General features: G+C 30.4%; 2 protein-coding genes across 10 annotated transcripts in view; one reads left to right on the forward strand and one right to left on the reverse strand.

Annotated features, from left to right (window-relative positions):
* LOC143226659 (protein vav-like) overlaps window positions 1–18596 on the forward strand; it is a 98668-nt gene extending 80072 nt beyond the window's left edge. For 4 of the 6 annotated variants that reach the window (XM_076457908.1, XM_076457898.1, XM_076457925.1 and 1 more), the window contains 4 exons: window positions 5167–5260; window positions 5853–5961; window positions 12195–12340; window positions 16720–18596. In XM_076457908.1, coding sequence (XP_076314023.1) covers window positions 5167–5260; window positions 5853–5961; window positions 12195–12340; window positions 16720–16764 — 394 coding nt within the window. In that variant the 3' untranslated portion in view covers window positions 16765–18596. Of the gene's footprint in view, window positions 1–5166; window positions 5261–5852; window positions 7127–12194; window positions 12341–16719 lie in introns of those variants that run through there. The other 2 variants (XM_076457946.1, XM_076457936.1) reach the window with 1 other exon arrangement.
* The window catches only part of crb (cell polarity complex component crumbs), a 79395-nt gene continuing 73420 nt past the window's right edge, over window positions 18597–24571 (reverse strand). For all 4 annotated transcript variants that reach the window (XM_076457860.1, XM_076457870.1, XM_076457887.1 and 1 more), the window contains one exon: window positions 18597–22292. In XM_076457860.1, coding sequence (XP_076313975.1) covers window positions 22074–22292 — 219 coding nt within the window. In that variant the 3' untranslated portion in view covers window positions 18597–22073. The remainder of the gene's footprint in view (window positions 22293–24571) is intronic.

The raw sequence follows: 24571 nt of genomic DNA on the forward strand, positions 1-24571 counted from the left end.
ACGCTCTGTGGTGGGCATCTTCTCTGGGCTTATGGGTGACTTAAATGGATATTGCCAATACTTATCTATTAATCCCTATTTCAGCAAGGTCTCATACATATCTTAAGTTTGTCCATCATATGGTGGTTTACTAATTTTGTGCCCTACCCCCTTATGTTTTCTCTTGCGTGGCCAGAGTTTTTGCTCACCGTCTCCATGCTATGGAGATGTGATTCCACCATTATATGGATAACTGGCTTTTTCTGACTCAATTTGAACTGGAGTTGGTCAGTCAAATTCATGTACTTGTTCAGGTGGCTACCCTGAAGTGGGTACCTAGAGTGGGTTGTTTAATCAAATTAGAGAAGTTCTTCCTGTGTTCTACCCCATATCTCGTCCATTTTGGTGTCTTTTTCAACACTTAATTGGACCTAACCTTCTCCTCTACAGCTTCATTCCTTTTAGCACCCTCATTTTCTGCTTGTGAGTTTTTATCGAATTGGGTGTTGTGGTCTTTAGTAAAGTCACTTGGTTTCCTTTGGTTATGCATGTATGCAGTCCCATCAGTAGGCTGTTCACAACCAATGTAACCTTACTCAGGATCCCTTGGCAGATTCCATTACACTTCCTTATGCTCTTTTGGACAATCTGCTATGGTGGTTAGACAAGGCATATATGTTGTCATGTGTTCTGCTTCTTTCCTCCTCCTCTGGATTTACATCTGTTCATAGTTGCATCCCTTCAGGGTGATGGTGCATGAGTTAATGACGCTTCAGGTCATTGGTCTGACGATGAGCAGTCTTTACATATCAATGTTCTCAAGCTTCTTGTGGTCAATAGGGTTTTGAGTCACTTCCTTCCTATTACCAGACATTGTGATGATTCATTCCAACAATTCTGCAATGGTAGTGCAACCAATCACCAAGGGAACACCCAATCAAGATCTGTTTGTTTTTGTACATTGGATCTCCTGTCTTGGGCTTACTTGCACCACATTCATCTCATTGTGGATTACATTCTGGGTGATTTTATCCTTGTAGCAAATCATCTTTCCAGCCACAACAAAATTTATCTGATAGAGTGGTCTTCAGATCCCCTTGTATACCTGTGACTTTGCAATTTGTGAAGCTATTCACAGGGAGATGCATTTGCCACAGTCTACAATCACAAATTATCCCTCTTTTGGTTTGCCTGTTCTTTATCCGTAGGCTCTTGCAGTTAATGCCTTCAGCCAGGATTGGTCCAGCAAATGTCTTTATGTTTAACATTTCTCTAACTATTTCATCAAATGGTCTTTTGGATCCATACCAGTCTGTGTCAAATCCTTCTGATTATTCCCTGTTGATCAGCTCAACCATGGCTTCCACAATTACATCAAATGCGACTATTTTCTGCAGTACCTCTTCCCTTGTCACCCTCCCTTTTACATCAACTTTGGTCACCGGTTCTACATCTTACCATTTACTTCCTTCATTTTCATGAAGGAGATCAAGTTTCTCCTGTCGAGTATCTTTTCTTATAACTCACTCCATACATTCTTCTTCAATGAAGGTGTATCAGATGTGAATGGAAGGTATTCCACATTTCGTCTGCTGCTAGGGAATTCCCTACTGATTGACCTTCTGTGGCTCACATGGCTGAGTTTTACACATGACTTTTTGACTGAGGGTGTTCTGTTTCCTTATTCTCAGATTAACAATCTGCCTTATCCCATAACTTTTGTTTTTCCCAATACCGTGAAGTTTTTGCTTCCTTGTGGATTCATTGTCTCCAAATAGTCTTGTCTCCTGGAATATTAATGTAGTCCTCCATTCCCTTTTGTTTTGTTCATTTGAACCTCTTTTCTTGTGCTTCATGTTTCACCTTTCCCCTTAAAACATATCTTCTTCCCCTTTTAGCCCGTGCACATTGAAGGTCTCATTTGTGTGCTTTTAACATTTCACGTATGCTTTACACTTATGTTCTGCTTTGTCCAGATCACACCTTTTTCCTAAAGATCTCAGTGACAAGAGAGGGTTACTCTTTGCCTATTTTCCTTCTATTTCTCATCTACCCTCATCCTGATATGGATAGACTTCCATGTCTGTTCTGTACCTTTTGTTGCTATATTGCCTACACAGCTTCCTTCTGTGTTACCTGTACTGACTCTTTATCCCTTGGCAGTCTTCCTCTGTTCATGATCTGTCTCCTTCTACCTTCACCAATTGAGTTCAACATTTGATTCAGCTGGCTCTTTCTTTTTTGTCTTCTTCCTACCAGAATTTGTTGAGGTGTCTTCTTGTCAGATTTATCTTTTTCCCTCGCAACTCATCTTCATTGGCCATTGGAAAAAAATCCTACAATCAGGCATGTAGACTGCACCTATTATTTACACCATATTGAGGTTTCTTCTTCATTGGGTTTTTGTCTGCCAGCTGTAGCTGTTCTTCAAGCTTCAGTGTGACTTTGACTAGGTAAATCTATATTCATACATTATTTTGATTTCAGAGAACCCCTTACTTCATTTATTGTTTATATGGATCTTGCTCTTTGGTGAGTGGTGCCTGACCAAGCATTCTTCAATTAGAAATCTGCACTGTAAAGTCATGTTAACTCTTGCTTTAACCCATGTCAGTGATGTCATTTTTAAACCCTTTCTTTGCATGTTACTAAGTTAATTCAAATTTTAATTAACCCACTTTAATATGAATGTGTTTTAATGAAATTAATATTATCAGGTACATTGAAATTTAAATTCTGATATTATTTAAGTTTTATTCCTTTATTTTAAAAAGAAGCGTGTAAAACAACAATTAAAACTGCAGGTGTTTGGTGTCATATGATCCATGTGCAGTTACAAATCTAAACTTTACAATGATACTGTGAAAAATAGTAAAAGACTATTGGCATATAAGGTCAAATTAAAGTTCAAGCTGTCTTCATTAGTGTCTGGAAAATTTTCAAGAATTTCTCGATGGGGGTTTTACATTCTAATATTTCTTAGCTTAAAGTCAAAGCTGTGATGGCAGGTGGCAGTATGAAGTTGAAAGGCATGTTTACAACCTATAAAAAGTGAAGATTTTTTCACTATTCAGTTACAGTGTAAAGAAACCTGTTTCAGTGTGTGAATTTTGTAGTAAGATTTAGAAAGAAGCTTAGTCCATTATTCTTTTGAGATGTACCTAGTGATTGGCAAGTGTTTTTTTACATTATACTTTATAGTTTGCTAACTAGTTAGATTGCATTTAGGATTTGTATTGATATTTTAATTAGTTATGTATTATTTGTCTTTATAAATGCATATTTGGAAATTTTATGATTGTATACATTTAACTTGATGTTGTTTGACTTATGGAAATGGTGGTGTCATTTTACTCACTGTTGAAATAGGGTGTTTCACAAGGTTGTCTGTAGGTGCATAACCTCACAATGTAATTGCTTCATAAATTTACCCATTCTTGGACCATACGATTCATGGACTACATGGGTAAAGCAGAATGGAATAGCTTCCAGTTCCTACCATGTCTTATATTGAATAAATCAAAATAGTGTTTCATGGCTGTCCATTGCACTATCTCAGGTGATGAAGTTCCTCCTGACTCCAATGCATTTTCACCCCCATTTCTTCTAATAGACTACAGATATCCTTACCACTTTCCAGTTTTAAGCTACTGTGGTGGTCAACCTTGAAGGCACCCTCCTGAACGGGTTCCACACAAAGATGAATATAACCATTCAGTGCAGAGTATGGGAGTGGTATTCTGCAAGTGTAAATGACATGATAACCTCCATATGCATGGTACAATTACCAAGGAGTTAGATGTCAGTTCACATTTTTGATTGGGAGCATACATTCTTTCCCCACATGAATGTCAGTACCACTTGGCTGAGTTTTAGATTTAGAGAAGTCATCACAGATGTTTTATGGTTGTCTATATTCTTTCCTTAATTATACTCCTGTGTTGTAGGTCACAGCAGAGGTAAGGTATTTGTTCTGGTCCTCTCTTTTGTGTTATTTGTTGTGTTTCTTATTCTGAGGACGTTGTTGCTTTTTGGATGGTTCCGATCACTTATGCTGTTGGAGTTGCTGGTGTATATTTCATATGTCTTTTCTATACCAGATGTCTGGTCCCCAGATCAATTTATCACAACTAAAATGCATGTCATGATCTGGAGTTGGTGTGGTTCTAGATTCCCTCTTGTATCTTGCACTTGAGATGAAGATGGTATGATTCTCATCCTACCCCTATTCTCTGTTACAATTTCATCATAAAGAACTTTCAGGAGAGATACATACCTATGTATAATGTAAGTAGGTCATAGTGATTGGGTTACATGGATGCTCCCAGTGACGTATGTTTTAGATGTAGTTGACTTACCAAGTACAGTCTGTTGCACCCTAGCCACTCTAAACCTAGGGACTCATTCATTGATATGCCCACTTTCAGAGTCTGTTGGATTAAGTTATATATATTTTCGACTCAGGATCACTATCCTGTCCCATTTGGTTGTGCTCCTCTATTTTACTATCCTTATCAATTACACACTTCATGGATGGTTAAAGAGTATGTCTGGTCAGCTATGGTCCAGTTCCCTTCATCAGGAATCTGACTCATTTCTAGGGGTATCTTTCAGATACTTTTAAGGGTTACCTCTGTCATTCCCTTGCACCAGTCCTACCTCCTATTCATTGTGGAATTCTAACTGATCTTGTAATTGAAGGAAAGTACTGTGTTGAAAGTTATAATTTTCCTGTACTGAAAATGTATTTCTGATAGGTACTTCTCTGTGCTCACACTTCCTCCCCACTTTCTTCCAGTGTTTATTTCTTGTGACAAACTTTGAAGTAATAGTTTGGTAGAGGTGTATAGAGGGCATCATGTGTCATGTATATCACACCTCTGTTGGTGAAGTGATGCTTTATGATTTGTATCAGAGATATATTGGATTCATTTGATTTAAATATGTAGGAGCAGAAAGCTTGTGGCATGTGTAAGGAAAATGTTCACATGTAGAGGGCACAACTAGACAAAAATAGCTAATCTTGAGAGAATAGGGAAGTACCTATTGGAAATACATTTTCAGTAGAGGAAAATTATAACTTCCACATGTTTCTGTAATATACATATATAGCATATATGAGGCTTACATAACCATAGATGTATTACTAATATGAGAACTGTTTTTATTTTTTCATTCAATGCCCAGCTATAACAACCAAGTTAAACACATGAGAGTGTGTATGACTGAAGATGGGCAGCATTTCTACCTTTCTGAATCGAAGTATTTTAAGACTATTGTGGTATGTAACTCTATTCTTATTTTTGTAAATAAGTGATGGTAACATCTATAAGATACCAACTGTATCTTCAGCCTGTAGAGAATGATCAATGTGAACTAAATATTGACATCAGTATTTGATAATAATAATATCACATTAATATTATAATTTGTATTAGCTATGATATTCATTACTTTTACCATTAAATCCCTTTACATAATCATTTCTGTCTGATTTCAAAGTGTTTTTGTAGCCTTACAACAGGACAAAAAGAAGTGATTTATATGAACTTATGTCATATATACTGCAGATTAGAATGTATATTCTGCCCAATAGCTGTCTTTCCTTTTGCATGAAAGTTTTCAATTATGTTATTTTAGGCATAATGAATACAATAACATGATAGTAGCTAGATTTATATTTTAATGTAGGTTCAAGAATAACTCAATAAATAAACTATTTACACTGGAAGCATTTGCTGCTTTTGTTTTCCACATAGTTGGATACTTGTAATTACAAATCTGACATCACTTTAGTTTTATTTTCAGTGGTTTCTTGCAAAAATGTGTTTTAAGTTCATGTGTAAACAAGTAACAGTATTTGTGTGTTTTAGGAACTGATCAAGTGGTATGAGGAAAACACCCTAGCTGAAAGTTTTTCAGGGCTCAACATAAAGCTATTAGTTCCTTACAAAAAAGCTCTTAATCTGACTAATGGTGCAGGTATGAATTATTTTTAAACATGCAGAATAACTTGAAAGATTACAGTAACTGTAGTGTCGAGTATGTATTGTGAAAGTGTTTCTTTGTATTTTAACCTCTTAGATACATATCAGCTCTGAATTGATTTTTTAATGTAAAGTAAGATGTTAAAGGGAAGTATAAATACTCATTGTTTACTCTTATTTTGTTGTAATTAAAATAACTAGGTCTTAAGGACTGATAGTCCATGTTAACATAACATGAATGCTGCTTTTTTGTTGTTTTTTTATACAAACTTAAAGAGATATGATGTGTAAAGTGATGCATTACTAGTCATTATGTAAAGCTTGAAACACATTTTTCTGTTAATGTTGTTTTAGTTAAACTTTTTAATTCTTTTTCTCACCATTATTGTTCGTAGTTTTCACCTCTATTTTTAAAAAAAATTAATTCATTTTCTGAGAAAAAAAGGATTACCATTAAAACATTTGAGAGAATTACAGATATTGAATGATAAAACATGTTATGCATCGACATTTCTCCAAATTTTTCTTCTTAGCCAGTTATTTTCACTTAATTGGCTAGAAGGCTTTGGAAAGATTCTGATCAGTTTTTATATTCAGAGGAAAATTAATGTATATAATAATGATTTGTAAGATGTTTAACCAATGTGTATTTTGTTGGTGTTTCATTTGTGGTTACCATTTGATATTTTATTTACCTTTTACTAAAGTAAGTCTGTCAAACGAAACTTGTAAAAATTATTTTACTTTACTGATGTTAAAGCATTTCACTGTGAAACAATTGAGTTGAAACATTTTTTGTATTTCCTCATGGTCAGTCAGTACCATTGATTGGCAGTAAGTGTGTAGGAACATCATATAATGATTTGTTGATCCAAATGTACTTGGAAGAATTTTGACCAATGTATGTTTTATTGATGTTTTATCTGTGGTTACTGGAGCACTTATATTGAAAATTAATCATAGATATGATTTTATTGGAAAAATTTTGGATATCAAATTTTTAGTTCTATATGGATCTACAGAAACTGTGACTACTGACTCTGTTGTAGTAAAGGGTATATGTAATATGTCTAGAATTGGGTATAAAACTGGCAGTAGAATGTTTATCATATCAAAAACACTTTTATTGTTTATTTGTGAATTGTTCAATACATACATAATAGCTTTACTTCAAACCTGCTTCAGTATTACTGTTTTACTGTAGAATGCATAACTGATTAACTACTGACAGTTTAATCATATTGAAGTCTTTGCTAGATAAAAATTGTAAATAAAGCATTATCATCACCATGAAGTGAATTGTTTTTTTTTTCATATTACTTTATTTAAGCTACTGGGGCCCATAACTAGGGAATATAAAATAACAGTGCCATTAGAACTGCTGATAAGAGTATCATGTTTTTTCTATCTAATTCTGTGAAGTACCGTGTTTCATAATTATGACTACGAAAAGAAGAGGCAGCTGGATTTGTAAAACTTGTTTCTTAATTCAGTTACCTATTGTTATCAAATAGAATGATGACAGATAAATTTGATCAATTCTGTATTGCAGTTGACATATTCTAGTACGTTTAATGGTGGTTAAAAGGTTTTTATTGTTTCCACTAGCTTCACATATATGACATGTTTTCCTAAAACATTTTGTTACACTGAAGTTTTGCGACTTGCGTTTCTGAAAGGCTAATCATTCTACATTACCAATAAAAAAATGTATATAGAAAAACCTAATTTATCTTTTCTAACTGTCATTAAAAGCAATGTCACATCTTTAAAGCTTACTTAAAAACTGTTTATTTAGTCTTTGGTTTATCAGATGTATATAATTATATGTATGTATGTATGTTAGTAGAATAAAACTTTAAGTAAATTAATTGTTTTTAAATTGCTGAAAATTCTTTTATTTACCCTGAAAAAATGATTTTTATGCTGTCATGAAAAATATGAAAGTGTTAAATTGATAACAAAGCTGAAAAGTTAACGACATTGAAAAATTAGTGAGCAACAAAAATACAAAAACATTTACTCAGGTTAGGAATGTTTACTATAGCAAGTATCGTATTATTGTTCAAAACTCTTCCTAATGTGTCTGGCTATGAAAAAAATTATAATAATAGTATTTTATTGTAAGAAAATATGGTATGTGTGCTTGACTGTGGAAGACTTGTTATTGTAATAAAACTTTGTTAAGAGTGTTTTACTAAAACAGTTATAAAAAATTAGTATTTTACTGTTGTAAGAAATATTTTGAATGTTGTATCTAATTACAAAAAGTATTTAATAAGAAATATCTTATTCATTAAATTTTACATAATTATCCAAGTTATGAAGGTTTTTTTCTATGAATAAATTTAAGATTGTTGTAAGGAATATTTTAGAGATGGTAGCTGGTTATAAAAGTGACATTGACATTCAAATGTTATTAAATATTAACAAAGTAAATTATAGGCAGGATAATGCCTTTTCCTTTTATAATCTATTTTGTGACACACTCTTTCAGCTATTAACTGCTTTTAATCATCAAAATACTCATTATGTATCAGAATCAGTTGTTAAAATATTTAGGCCCATTAAATACAAAAATTACATTTTACAACAAACAACATCTGATCTCTTGTTAAAGTTTCCATAGATTTCAACTGTTAATGTTGTATACCTTTTATTAAGGACTGGTATTTCATTTATTTAATATTTGTCTAAATTTGCTTAGTTTCTTTGAATTTCAAATTCAAGGATGTGTTTAGTAAGAAAAACTTGGAATTGTTGTAATTGATTGGAAAGATTAAAAGATTAATTTTATTAAATATGCTTTAAAAATATAATTATTGAGCACTGTTGTTATCAAGAATGTCATACCAACCCACATAGCATTTTATTAATCACCCTGCAGCTTACCTGTCTCTAAATACATGTCTGGTGCTGTTTTGAATATAATGCTTCTCTTACATATAGTTGAGAAATGGCAACTTTATTGTATTCTTATTTCATGAATTGTTAATAAAGTTTAAAGTATTACAAATCTAATAGAAATCCTTTGCATTTTTGTGTAAATTTCATATAGCAAGGTTAAGAATAAATATTTCAAATGGAACTTCCATCTCCAAAAAATTCTACCCTAGAAGATATAAAAAACTGTTGTAGTTGTTATTTCTGGATAACTTTCAGAGAGTAATTTCCTTCCATGATTTATTTGCTTAATCTGAGTAATAATGGTTTAACTTGTACTTATCTAGACCTTGCCTTAATTACTTTTAGCAGTCAGTGTTTTATTGCAAATAAAGAAATTATATATGTAATGTAATTATTCTGTTAAGACATTATGCTTTTGAGCTTTTAATTAGGATTTTAAAACATTGAACAGCTTTATAGTTTTCTTTATTTGATGTAATTAAAAATGTTTATTCTTAGATAAAGCTTTTTTCAAACTCATGATTTGCTTATTTTCTGATTATTTTCAAGTACGTACTCACACATATAAACACGTACAGAAAGGCTGTATTACTCGTTAGTTGATTGATGTACATGATCATATTATTTTGTGCTGTTGGTTAGTCCGTATGGTTTTTATTTGGTCAGCTCTGTCTTAAATATCTTATGATACATTTTGCTTTTTATAAATACGGTCCTGAGAACAGAATAAAGATTTCCACAACTACTTGTTCGTGCTTTAAACTTACTTAACATGAAGTTCAGCCGTAACAGAACAACATAGAGGTTATCTATATGTAACACACTTAAAGGTATAGTACCTTATTAATTATGTGTATTGATTGATAAGAAAATATTCAGGAAAACTGAATGTGAAAGCATATTTTATATTTAGTCTTTTTACATAAATTTCACACACTGAAATGACAGTTACATGTGGTGCTGTGTGTAAAAATATCTAGCATTTTAAATTAATCAAGATATGAAAAAAATAATGTTATACAGAATGGTTCTGTGTTTATTCAATACTTCTGTAAAATGTTAAAATACTAGACCAAACATGTTGTCTTTAAAAAAAAAAAAAGCAATTGGTTTGTTTGTAATTAAGCAAAATGGGCTATCTATTCTCCACCCATCATTGGTATCAAAACCTGGTTTCTAGCATTTTAAGTTTACAGACATGCTGCTGTGCCACTGGGGGTTGTAGCAATGGGAAACTAAAATTTTCTAAACAAACATGATTGTTCATTATAATAGCTTTTTTTTTGTCACAGAAAGCTGTTTTTCTGTGTTTTTGTTTAGCTATAGATCAAATATTTTTGTACATTTTTTGAGGGGGTGAGGATTCTATAAATTTTAGTATGTAACTTCTATCATTATAAATTTCCCCCATATTTATACAACCTTTGATACCACTTTTTAGATGTGGTTAAAATATTTAGAATAAATTGAAGCTACATGTAAGTTGTTATTTCCCCCATATTTATATTACCTTTGATACCACTTTTTAGATGTAGTTAAAATATTTAGAATAAATTGAAGCTACATGTAAGTTGGTATTTCCCCCATATTTATATAACCTTTGATACCACTTTTTAGATGTTAAAATATTTAGAATAAATTGAAGCTAGATGTAATTTGGTAAGGAGGAATATTGAGCAATTAGTTGTATTGAGGAACCATTTCCAGTATTTTACTGGTATTTATTAAGTATATACTAATCTAATTTTTTATCAGTTAAAAATCAAAAGTCCCAGTTAAGTAGTAATGGTCACTTATTAATTACAAGTTATTAACTATCAGCCATCTTTTTATGGTGAAAACAGTTTATTTTAGTGCTGTAAAACATTATTAATGATATTTTTAGTTTGTAAAAAAGCTGATGAAAACTCTTTCATTATAATGTTTACAATTACATGTAGGTCAGTTTGACCAGGATAAGGTGAAATGTATTTTAAAGTTTACATAGGGTAAGCATTATAATTAAAAATAGTGTTATTGCTATGAACTGGAATATAAGATTTTTTTCAGTGACATAATTTGCTTTGTCTGAGGTTGTAAATGAATCAAAAATGAAATGTTTCATTTATTATGCTTGTAGTTTTATAGTACATTAGTGAAAAAAAAAGAACAAACATTTGGGGTTAATGCTGACTAAACATAGTAAAACCCTCAATTTCAAAACATTAAAGTGCAAACATGAATACATAAAAAAATCACTAATGTAATTGTAGTCTTTGTTCTGTTTCTGTTATATTTGCCTACTTCCCTCCCTTTCCTATACATAACTGATACAAGTTTGTGCATATCTATATGTTACTAAGTATGACAGACTGTGATAGTTGTGTACATTTTGCAGCAACAAAAGAAAAAAAGACACGTATCTTCAAAAAGAAGTATAATAATTATGATAAAATTATAATCTTAAGCTTCTTCACCAATTTCAATTAAATTCAGAACTGACTGTTATATGAAGAATGCTTTTGGGTAATTAAATAATGCCTTGCTTTTAAATACGCTTTTTCTTTGCCAAGTACATGGACACGGAATATCTAATAAACACTTGGTGAGAGTTTGTGAAGTTAACCAAAGTTGATTAATGATAAATGTGCTCTTTATAACTTTTCCTCTACTGTTTGATTAGCTTTATTTCCTTTCCTTCATTCACAGAATGTTATGAATTGCCAAATTATGGATTAGCTATTGATTAAAAAGTTTACTGGGTGAGAACAAACATTATTCATATCTGGAATTCTATTTTATAAGTTACAAAATCTAGACAAAGCAATTATGGGTAAAGCTTTTAAGATAATTATAACTTTTAATACCTGCAGTATTGTCTGTATTTTAAAATTTAAGTGGTTTATTTAGGTGAAAACTTGGTCGATGTCATTATTTAAACAGGTCACATTATGTCAGGAACAAAATACAGTGTTAAATGCTGTTTCAAAAATAGACAGTTCATCTGAAGGATAAACATATCTTAAAAAGCATTTATCAACGCTTTTTGATTGCACAGTGTGTTTGAAGTAAGCATGCTTATAACTTTTCATTATAGAAAGTGGAATAACTCATTTTAAACCTAATAATAAAAATATATCATTCACCATAATTTAGAGATTTCTTTGTGTTTTTTTTCCACCAAAAATTCAGTAAATCTCTATAATTTTTACTGTATATGTAATCAACTTGATAAGCATCAAATAATGATAAAATTGTGTGTCATGTTTGTATTGTATAGTTTATATGTGTAATAGTCATGCAGTGAAAGTTTCTTTTAACAGTTATAAATTTTTCTGTTAGTGGAGTCTGTGGGACTTGCTGTTGCCATACATGACTTCACAGGTGCTTCCCATAATGTTCTTTCACTACAAAAAGGAGATAGTGTGACTATTATTAGCAAAGCTGGAGGTGATAAGGGTTGGTGGAAAGGAAAAATAGGAGACAGGGTAAGATTTATAATCTGTAGCAAAGGTAAAAGATTATGTATCAGCCAATTTTCATACCCTTGGTAGGACTGACAAATAAGAACAGCTCTAACTTAAGGTCAGTCTTTTGTAACTGGTTCATGAAAGTTTAAAATTTTCTTTATGTATGTAACAAAATATACTGTTAGTTATACCATTGAGATCTAATGATTTTCTGAAAGTTAAATTGATTGTTTAAATGTTGTAGTGAGAATATATTTTCATTATAATTTGTTAACTCTAAAATTCCAAAGAATGTTGATACAACACAATATTGTATAGATTTTAGTCCATAAGCTAGGTCACAGAATCCAACTCAACATTGCCACTCAGGTGGACAAAGACTATTATTACCTTTTTAGAAAGACCATAATTTGTATTTTATGATATTATAAGGTAGACATCTCAAAATAGTAGCTATTAGAAGTTATGACATTGCTGAGAAAAAAAGGATTGTTATAGAGATTGCTTAACATCAGAAACTGCTTTACAAAAGTAACTTAACATGTATGGAAACAAACAAAGCTTACACACCAGTGTTTTTCCTTGGTTATCCAAGGTCTTAATCATTTGACAAGGAAACAAGGTCAAATCTTAAAATATGGTAGTTTTAAATTATTTTACACTTACTTTTGCTTCATTTTCTTAAAAATATGCATAAAACACCTGAAATTTTTTTTACACATTTAGTCATATTTTCTAAATTATTAAACTATGTCGACAAAGCTAACAGACTTGAGAGAATATTCTTAGTGGAGGTGGAATATACCAGAGAATAAATAGGATAGCTAGAGAGTTTCAATTAGATTTTCCTCTGCAAAATATTAACCCCTGAAAGTTAAGCTTGGTGGATACACAGAACAACAACCTCCATCTTGGCAATACAGTGAAATACATTAGTAAGTCAAAACATCTGCAAAAGTACTGGGTTCAATATCCTTACAGTGGGACATGGGTGAAATCTCATAAAGTACTATAGGTATTTTCCTAATATCAATGTCATAGTTACAAATTTAGTCTTTCAAATATTCTTGCCTTCCGTTCTTTGCTGTAAAAGCTAAATACATTCCAATTAGGCCTCCATAATGATTATTATAATAGTATTTATTAACAATACTCCAAGCATTTTGAAAACTGGCAGTATATTGTCTACTCATATAAATTTTTTGGTAGTTAATGTAATGTAGTCACCATAGAAAAATTTGTTTTTTAAACCACTATTAGGTGAAGAATTTTAATTTGGTTAGTCTTTTTTACCTCAGCGAATAAGCTTTACCTCATACTGTAAAAAATAACCACTAATTAATTGTACATACTTAATTTTAATATTCCTAACATCCACAATAAACTATTTTATTTTAAAATGTAATTGCAAGACAGATATGGCAACGAAGTACATGTTCTAAATTACTGCCTTTTTCACTATTAAATTAACATTAGACAAGCAAAAGTATTTTGTTTCAGTTAAAAAGCAATGTTAGCAGTTGCTGTCATTTCCTTCTCCTTTGAAGAAAAAGTAAACACAATCTGAGAATTTTTTTTTATCTTGACCTTTACAAATTATTTTGACTAGGAACTGCAAAGGGCAACCTACTATTTTGTTGAAAATGTTTCAAAGTGTTGAAGTCAATAATAATCAGATGTTAAACAAAATAATTTAGTCAATACATTTTCTTGTATTTTATAAGTTGTTAATTTGAACATATTCTAAGCAGTGCAAATTTTCCTCTATGAAACTGACGTTTGACTGACAACTATGTTTTATTTCATTTAGACAACAAAATTAAAAGTTCAAAAATATGCTTTTTTAAGAAACAGGTAAAATTAACCAAAGAAATGAATGAGATTAGTTCTTAGAATTGACCTTGATAAAGGCAAATAAATAATCTTGACTTTGAATTTCTAAGGTTATACCAACAATTGATTTACCATATAAAAAACATAGATACATATTTTTGTTTGCATCTGTATCTGTTGGTTGGTTAATTTTCTAAAGCTGTCTTAAATATTAAATCCAGATTTGCAATGCTAAAAGCAGGGATTCGATTCCCCTTGGTGAACTCAGCAGATAGTCCAATGTGGCTTTGCTATAAGAAAAACACACAAACATTAACAGCTACTATTTTGAGGTGTATAACATTCAGCACTATAAAAAAGTAATTATAGGTTTTCTAAAAATACATGATAGCCTTTGACCATCTCATTGATAACAACTGGCCTATCAAGTTGTTTGTTTTATTGAATTGCAAAAGAACATTACTGGATGAAATAGGTTGAAATTTAAAATGAGCTTTCTACAGATTATGAAGCTTCTGAAAATAAAAATGAATGATTTTTATGTGATATTTTCATGAATTTGTGGCTTTGACAAGTCAAAAACATTTCACTGAGGTATATGTTTTTAAATAGTTAAAAAAGCTTAACTTTGTTCTTTATTTCAATTATCTTACATAATTATAGAACCATCCTATAAAGTTTTCATTTGATAAAGCTAAATGTGTTTCTCTATTTTAATTTGGAAATCAACACGTGCAATTTCACTATGTTTAAAACTATTGGTGTACAGCAAAAACGTTTTTTATCATACCAAAATTAAAAGCAAGCCACATCTCTTTCATAAATTTTTATCAGAAAGTTTTATGTAGTGCATGTGATTAATTTTAAACCAACTGTATTTTCATTTCTTATATATTTTTTTGCATTTCTCTTTGATTATTTGTTTTGTTCATTCAAGTAGTTACTTTGGTTAATAAGACCTAACCAGCAGTGGCTTTGTCAGTAAAATGAAACTTGATAGGGTCAGGTGCAAATTTAATTAACCAAACCTACTTCTTTTTCCAAAAAAATATTTCTCTTTATGTTGTACTGTAACTTCATAATTCAAATGAAACATTAAAAATTCAAGACTGTACTTGTAGTTGAAGTTATTTGAAAACATCTTTGCATTTAACAACCTGTCACCAACTTAAGTAAGTTTCTACCAAATTTCAAGGAATGTTTTACACAGCTGGAAATAATTTAAAAAAAACAACATTTGCTGTATGTTTAGATTACTACCCTATGACATCTCAAAGCTGGGATATAGCTAGTTTATCATACCATGACAACTAAGTTGAGAATCAGTGATTGGATAACAGTGATAAAACTACATTAAACTGAAAGGTTCAAATTAGTGTTATTTTGTTTAAAAATATTTTCACTTTCCTCCTAGAAGGCTAAAAGTATTATATTATGCTGAATTAAATACTGTAAGTTCAAAAATATTTAAAGTTTTTGTTTGGAGCACTGAAATTATCTCAAATTCAGAATGTTGTTTTTAAATTCATATGAATAAAGTTAAATTAGTTAATTTAATAAATAATTTTTTCATGGAGTAACTTTCAACTTTGAAGTATTTGTTTTTGATAAGTATGTGAAAGAAAGATTAGTTTTAATTTCTAAACCTTTTTAAATTATGTGCAATTTTCCCTCAGCAGAATATGCATCCATACAGATGCCATTGAGTTAACCCTCCACTATAAAGTACAAGAGAAAGTCCTTGCAAAAGTCAAGTGAAACTTGCATCTCTGAGTGGTTAATCAAAACGTATTAAATCTCAACTACAACTATTACATAAAAACATAACATACACATTTAAGTTTTTTACTTAGTGTGCCTAAATGATATATCACTCATTGTAAGTGCTTTCCATAAGTAGTCAAAACCTGGTATGGTTAGTGTACCAGAGTGCATATCAAAGAAGCCATGGTTCACACATTATTCTTGGAAGACCGAAATTGCACTCTGCATCTTGTGACGTATGGAAGCATTATATATGTTACGTACAACATTATTATTTCATTAGTAATCCAAGAGTTATTTGTGTATGCTCTTAACTAGCTGCATTCTCTGTTGGAGTTTTGCATTATTATCCAAAACAAACTATAAGGTATTGAGATTAACCAAGTACCTATAAGTTAATCTTTTTCCAGATGCTTCATGCTACTAAATGATACTTAATTGGTACTGGTAGTTTTGTAATGACACTGTGGTGGTTAATCACCAGTTATATATGTAGGTAATAATTTATTTTTCCAGAAGGTGGTGCTACCTGAAATTATTACAGTAAATTAACTCCAAATTAAGAATTATTTGAAATGGTACAAATATACTATTAGTAGATGACCAAATATATTATTATTATTTATCACCAGTATTAGAAGGTATGCCAAAAACATTGTAGTGAACACAAAAAGTTTTCTACTAGCATTTAAATTGTTGTTATATTAATGATCATTAGAATTTTTGAATGAACTAAACAAACCTTAGAAACCAAAATTTGTGTCTGTACATATTAATGTCACTTCTTGGGCATGTTACAGGTCGGCTACTTTCCCCTGGCTTATGTACAGGAACTTTCAGAATAGCATGAAGAATGAACAACAAGTCTAGTCTGCATGTGGTACGTTATTATAGATGCTCATGTACAAGTTTTCTGGTTTTCCTAATCATCGTTTAGCTAATAGTACATGTAGGTAACAATACATATTTGTATATAACATTTAGTATAATGTTTATATGTGTGTGCTGCTTATGTTTCCTTTGTGGCATGTCCATTTACTAGAGTTAAATGACTTTTATTTGTGAATTTTAATGAAGTTTATAAAAGCTGTAAGTTAGCTTTGAATGAAGCTGTTTCATACATAAACATGTATATATGTTATAGGTCCTGCTGCTGTAGATAAAAAACCTTTTAGACTTTTATATACATAACCTGTCTTAGACCAGAGGTTTTATATAAATAACATGCTTCAGACTCTAATATATATATATACACACACACAGGCTATGTTATAACCTGTGTCAAACCAAAGGTATTTATAAGAAGTGAATAGTTACTTGGGTCAACTAGTGAAGTATGCATCATGTATTGATGGCATATTTGAAAACTCCCCTTCAAGTAAATATTTAAAAAGTGATTTGTATATTTAGATAACTGGGTAACTATATATATATACATTTAATATTTGAGTTTATAAAAAAAAATTTTGGTAACCCATTTCAAGTAAGTTTTTGCTTTTAGTTTAATGCTTTGGAATTATGTTTTAAAATTCTCCACAAACATCAGTGAACAACTAATGTGTAAGGTCATTTGAGTCAAATTTCTTGTTTTACGTTTTATAGTTGGATATATCAAGTTATTTTGGGAACATCTAAACTTGAAGATGTAATAATAGGTTATGTTTTGTACATTCATTTTTGATTTTCATAACTGTTTGTTTTAGATTTAGGTAATTGTTAGGGTAAGAATTTAATTCAAGAGTGTACATATATATGTTGTGTAGCATTGAAACAGAAAAATTTATGGAGATTTCCTAAACTGTTAAAATCATAGTTAAGAACTCCCAAGTCAATACTGAATTATAAATGTTTTAATTTCCTTAATTTATTAAATCTTATAAAGAATGGATATAAACAATACTTGAATTTGGTCATATTTCAAATGGTATGTCTTAATACTTCAGTATCTCAGCATATAATTTATGTTAATAATGAGAATCCACAGTGTGACTCAACAGATATAAATTTTGTTTGTAAGATTACATAACTATGCATTAACATTCACACTTATGTGGCTTTGGGTAGCAAGCAGTATTAATCAATAATGAATTTCATGCCAGAAGTGTAAGACAGGATAGTGAATGTTTAACTCATGGCATATGCACATGATTCCATTTCTCTATCTACTAATATCATTGAATTAAAAATTCACCAGAACATACCAATTTAGTTCCATCCCATAACCTGCATATATTGGAGTAAGTCTTAGGTGAGTGTCATGCAGTCATCCATTCAGCTTATTTTAAGATATTGAGGCACTGGTGAACAAAGCCAGTAGTTTAACATGCATGTTTTATATATCATTTTACTACGTTTTCAAAGTAAGCATTTTTACGTGTCATGGGATTGTATTGAAGAATTGTCCTTGAATTCGTGTTTATCAGCTTTTGAAGTTTTGTCTGTAACTAGTGGAAAATAATTAAGGGTACATTTGGTAAGACAGTTAAGATCTCACCTTTGAACAGGCTTCACATTTTATGTAATTGTGCCAAAACAAAGTCTAGTTTTCCTCTTATGTTTAAGTATAAAGCTTGGTCACTGGAAGTGAAATGTGTGTAGAGAGATCCCTTACTAAACTTTGAGGCTAAGACTATTCTAAAACCTTTAGCAAAATAAACTTCATGAGAATATATAAAAGTAGCTCTGTGAAAATATTTATTTCTTTATATGAATTAGAATACAAACAATACAATGGACGGAAAGAGCTATCTACGTCACATTATGGAATGAATGTTTGAAAGTTTTTAAACTAAGTCAAATTCAAGATATTTAAATAAATTGGGAGAATACACAGCTTTGCTGTTCACAAAAATAATGTAACATTAACTTTGCAATACAATTCTGAATGGAAAAAATAAAAGCAACAAATTAGGTGATGTAAGATTTCATCAACTTCAAACACAGATACATTATGTTAAAGAATCACAATCGAGCAACCTGTGAGTAGCTTGTCAGGCTGCCCCTGAAGTTCTTGCATACAAAACTAACAAACACAACATTGTGAGAAAGGAATAGCCTATTTTATCCTAACAGATTTATTTTCCAAAAAAAAAATCAAAAGAGGAGAGAAACCTCTGAATCTTTGCGGTTCAGGCACAGTTAAAAAAAATTAAATGGCATATATTAAGAGTAACTTTCAAAACTGTGCCCCTTAATGTTTAGAGTGCTACAGTTCTATAATCTTCTAATAAAAACTGATTCATGGAAAATAATTTAACAGTGACATATATTTGTATAGCTGCATTTAGTTTTAAACTTCACATGTAACACATTCTTGTGATCACACAGAATGGTGATTAAAGATTATGTACCTGAAGAGAAATAAAATCTTAAAAATTTAGTTCCAAGATACAAAGAATTACAGAGCACACATTCTAGCTTTTCTATCCATGTGTTAAACATTTTCCCATTTCCCATCACCAACTATCTAGTCATGTAAGTGACCCTAATTAGTCTACATGCAGATTTGAATGTACCTGCATTGTTTTTTCTAGTTAATTGATTACACAAAGTTACAGATAACATAGATTACAGTCAGTCACTATTATCTATGCACCACACTGGGGTCAGGATGCCACAGAATAAAACAGTCTTACATAAATAATTTGTCAAAAAAAGTGTTATCTCTCAAACCACAATGATAGGCCAAAATGGCCTGCTAATTTAAAACTGTACAAAACAAAACGTTGGTTTCCAATTATTAGCTTCATATTCCAAAAAGAAGGAAAGCACATTAATAGTTTTTTTGTGTTTTCCAGCAAAGTGTAATAAAACAATGGTAAGAGTAATGGTTTAAATGAGATGATTCTCTTAAAATAGAAGTTAAATTTTCTGTAAACAGCTGAATTTGTTGTTACTAGAAAAGCTACAGATATTTTAAGGACTTCTTCCAGTTATTCTAATACTTACTCTTTACATTATAAACATATTTTAAAAAGTATAGTGCTAAAACAAGGAGTGACTGTCACCAAATAAGTGGATCTAGTCATTATTCCAACAATGCAAGTTACTTCTTACAAGAAATAAAATCCTTATTTTGCCAAAGTGGTAAAAGAATTTAAAAATGGATTTACATCACAAATTTTTTATTAGGCATACCTGTTTTTAATTAATCTTAAAAAGGGTCTAAAGCTAGCTCAAAACCAAGGTGATGCAAGTTTAACTTATTGTAAACATAAACAAAATTAACATTTTAATATCATTTATGCTTAATGTTTGTTTTCAAATTTCACACAGAATAATCAATTAAAATAGCAGAGAACAGTTTGGAAGGCCAGGTTAGATCTATCATTCTTAATATTTATATAAAACCTAGTTAATCAGCAGGTATCATGCAGATCTGGAGGGACTGTCTTGAAAGGCAACATTAGTAATAATTTTGCTCCCACAACCTTACAATTAAAATAGTGCTCCACCAACATAATTTACAATATCTACATTCCAAAATGTGCCTTCTAAGTGTAATGACTCTGATTTTCAAGTAACATCTGAAGGATTTTTAATTTGGCAATACATGGATGATTCTGTAGTATTGAAACTATATATATATGCAGCTTTTTCTACATTTCTGTAACAGTACAGCAGGACATTCTGTGTAAGAATTTAGTTTATTTGACATTTAGAATTTCACCTTTGATGTAAACCAACGCAGCAGATTACAGTCCAGTATATCAAGTTAGGTCAAATCAAATGGCAGTTATTTGTGAACTATGAGAAATGCTGTTGACTATTTTGAATTAAGATTTTCCTGATTTCATAGACATTGTTAGAACAAAATGTCTATCAAAAACACAATATTTCTGTTTACTTTTATATAGTATAATGTAAAAAATATTTTTAAGCTCTACATTTTTCCCCTTTTATTACTAAGGCACAGTGCAGAAAGGCATTAGTGAGCATACAAGTCATTTAAACTAACTACAAACATACAGAACTTTTCTTAATCTTGAATTTTTGAGGTTTTTAACTTCTTTTCCACTACCATTCATGATTATCAGAATATAAGATTGTCAACTAAATAATGCATTAATTGTTTTCCAAGTTTTAAGAATATATAAAATCAAAATATTTAAGACTTTGATGGATAAAAACACTTCTATAAATATAGAGATAAACAAAAATATAATAAATTTGGTCCATGTCAAAACTTACGTTACTAAAGAATTGGCTCATTGTAAATATGAGCCTCAATTGTAATTGTAACGTACATGGGAATATTTGATTCCTAGCTTGTCTGGAATGTTTGTTGATGGTGGTCAAATTTAATACAAAAGAGCATTAAACACACACATTTCACAAATGATTCAGTGATTTTTCTTCTCTTACCATTAAGTAACTTACTACTATACTAGTAATTTAATGCATTAAGCATTAGTAGCATGAGAACACTCAACAGTCCACACAAATACTTCTAAATTTAACTATAATGGTAGCAAAAAATTTTGAGAAACAAGATAAAGAATTTCACTTTTTAGCTTGTAGAACACTATAACAAAGAATAATTAGAATTATATTTTATGAAAATGAAACTGTACAATGGAATGTATTGAGGAAAGAAATCAATAAAACAATTTCCTTTTGGTATAACATGATATCTAAAATACACTTAACATATAAATATCTAATGTTTAATTCATAAATATTCAATATCTGTTATAAGATTTATTGTGAAATAATAAACCACATACACCCCCTTGCATTCTATGACTTTGGTCTGTACTACAAAGCACAACCTAAAAACCTTGTGTTACACAAGTTCAAATAATGGGTCCCTTTGTGTTTGTTGTTTTACTTTATATAGAACTTTATTATGTTTTATTATATATGCCAGAAAAATATGTGGATCTTTGAGCAGAATGGGCACATCTACCATTAACTAACTAAAGGAGCATTATAACATCTTCCTCAAACATGTAGCTAAGAACCAAAGTTACTTTGATCTGAACAAAAACATGTGTTTTTCATTTTTATCATAGGTCACAAAGTGACACTGATTACCACATTACTAACTTTAAGACAGTGAAAATAAAACTTTTATAAACATTATTGCAAGCCACATTTTGATATTGTTCTTGCCAACCTGGTGCAACATTAACCCTTGGAAGACAATAGTTTATTAGATCAAACGTTCTTCTGGTGGTGGTTTCATTACTTGATTCATCTCAACACGAGAGCCACACATTTCTTGTCGGCTGGGGCTGTAAGTTCCTCTGGTTGCTCGCTTCTTTCGTACCATCCTCAAGAAGGCCGTTACAGCAATTAGTAAAGACAGAACCACGATAGTCACCACAGTTATGACAATTACCAAAACCAAATTGTTGGGACTACTCTTTCTCTGTACAAAATTATACAATTGAATAGCCAGTTAAATGAATTTTTAAAAAAACGTTATTTTATTTGAAAATTTAAACATTTTGTAAACATAATCTAATATTCTAGTGTCAAATGTCAAAACCTATAACAAAAAATTGCATAAAACTATAGCTTCCCTGATGTAAAATGGAGCATGATGTAATTCATGAATATAAAATAAGGTTAATCAATTAATTTTAACTAGTAATTAGTTACTGGAAAAACATTACACAATAAAGTTTGGAAATATCATGTGAAATTTCCCAAGGAAAAATTACTGTTAGTGACTGCTGATAAACTTATTCTGATGATTTTAATACTGATGGAAACAGGAGCCAATAAAAGTTATACTTGAAATATAAACAATTTTAGTAGAATCATACTTTCTACCCTAAAAATTGCACAATGTTTTTAAATATAATGTATATTATGATGAATGGTTATTACAAAGTCACTAATTATAAACTGTATAATAGTCCATTCACGTACGAGATTTCCTGTGTTAAGTAATAATTAAAAAATGAGCCACACGTGAAATGAAACAAAACTGTCCTTAAGTATAAGAAGTTACAGATACAAAAACACAAAGTATAAGCAGTAAATTTAATAGTCATTTTATATTGTTAAGTACTTACAACAGGATATATCTAACTTATAATAGAGCTAACATTAAGTCTACCAACGTTTCCTATCACATTTGACAGAAAGCTTTAATGTAAAAAAAACAGTTTTAACTGGTCAGTTTAACAACAAAAATTATTCTTTACAAAATGCATGCAGTTTTGGGGGGTAAAACTAAATCTCAATACAAATTAGTAAATTACATTTTTCTCTATATTTACGAGCTGAACGAACAAGAGAGCTACTTCAAATCTCTAGTTTACAAAAAGAATTTTTGAAGTCTGTTGTGTAGAAAAATCAAACCAATTGTATTTTGTTTCACAATTGTAAAAGTAAGAAACTTAAATGTATCATATGAAAGCAAAACTTTCTCTCACACACAATCTACTTGGTGTAGTACAAATTTTCTTCTTTAATTTTACACTTCCTAATCCTTTAGTTACTGCATCAGGAGCCCTTCTAATATATTAGGTTGAGGAATAATTCGTGACTGTTTTTAAATAATTTCATTCAAGCATTACATGCAAGACTATACAATACTTCAATGCATGAACACATTACACCCAAAACATTTATTATGATACTTTATTTCACGTAATACCTAGGTATATAGTATGCATTGTTTTAAACGAAATTGCAAGAAATTAAATGCAAAAGGCAGATGGTGTCGAAAATGCTCGATTTTGCCCACTTGACATTCCATTTAATGAGCTGAAAATGAAAGCAAAAATTAAAGACATATGAAAATCAAACACACCATCTACTAGAGCAAAAAATTATCTACCAAATGACATGAAATATTTTGCGAAAGCGTTTCATTTATGAATATTTTTTTTTAACTTGAAAAAACGCTCACGAATTATTCCTCAACCCAATATTACCTGTAATGATTTATATTTATTTCAGTTTTATTTTCAACAAATTGCACTAGTATATGACATCAAATAATCAAATTGTAATTCAAGTTTGTTTTAAATTGTGTAAAAAAACAATTGTTAGTTATCCAGCTTGTTTATTTTGCTGAAGCATTTTACAAAAAAACTTGATAATCTGGTACTGATTGCATTTTACAGAAAATTTCATCAAATAACATATTAGGTTGGCAGGGCTTTTTTCAAACATCTATAGAAGTTTTTAAACTAAAATATGTATATATGAATATTTATACATTTAAAAATTTAAGCAAGATACCTTACTGCAAAATTTCTTCAATTTGAGGTAAGCACGTTTCATTATATGCTTGTTGTACCAATGCTATTAAAAAATATGTATGTACTTTCCTTACAGCTGAGGTTATGCATCAGTCACAGTTAGTACCCTGTATGATTACTGAAGTTTAATTATTACTTTGCAACTTTCTTTGCCCCAAAATCATGATTAATATTTTCACTTTTCTTCCCACATTTCTGGAATTTTAACTACTGTTTCTTAATGAGCAAATAACCCATTTCATCTCTTAAAACAAAAACTAAAGTGTGTTAATAAACTTTACAGAAGCAGATTAGCCATGAAGTATAGTTTTATTTTTCTCCTAAGCAGGGTTCCTGCACACAAAAGTGGACTAGATTCCATGGCTTTCTTTTACAATTTTCTTTGATTTTTCATAATTTATGTATCCATTTATTAATGACTTTCCAGGAT

This window comes from Tachypleus tridentatus, chromosome 1 (assembly GCF_004210375.1).
Source record: "Tachypleus tridentatus isolate NWPU-2018 chromosome 1, ASM421037v1, whole genome shotgun sequence".
NCBI classification, from domain to species: domain Eukaryota; kingdom Metazoa; phylum Arthropoda; class Merostomata; order Xiphosura; family Limulidae; genus Tachypleus; species Tachypleus tridentatus.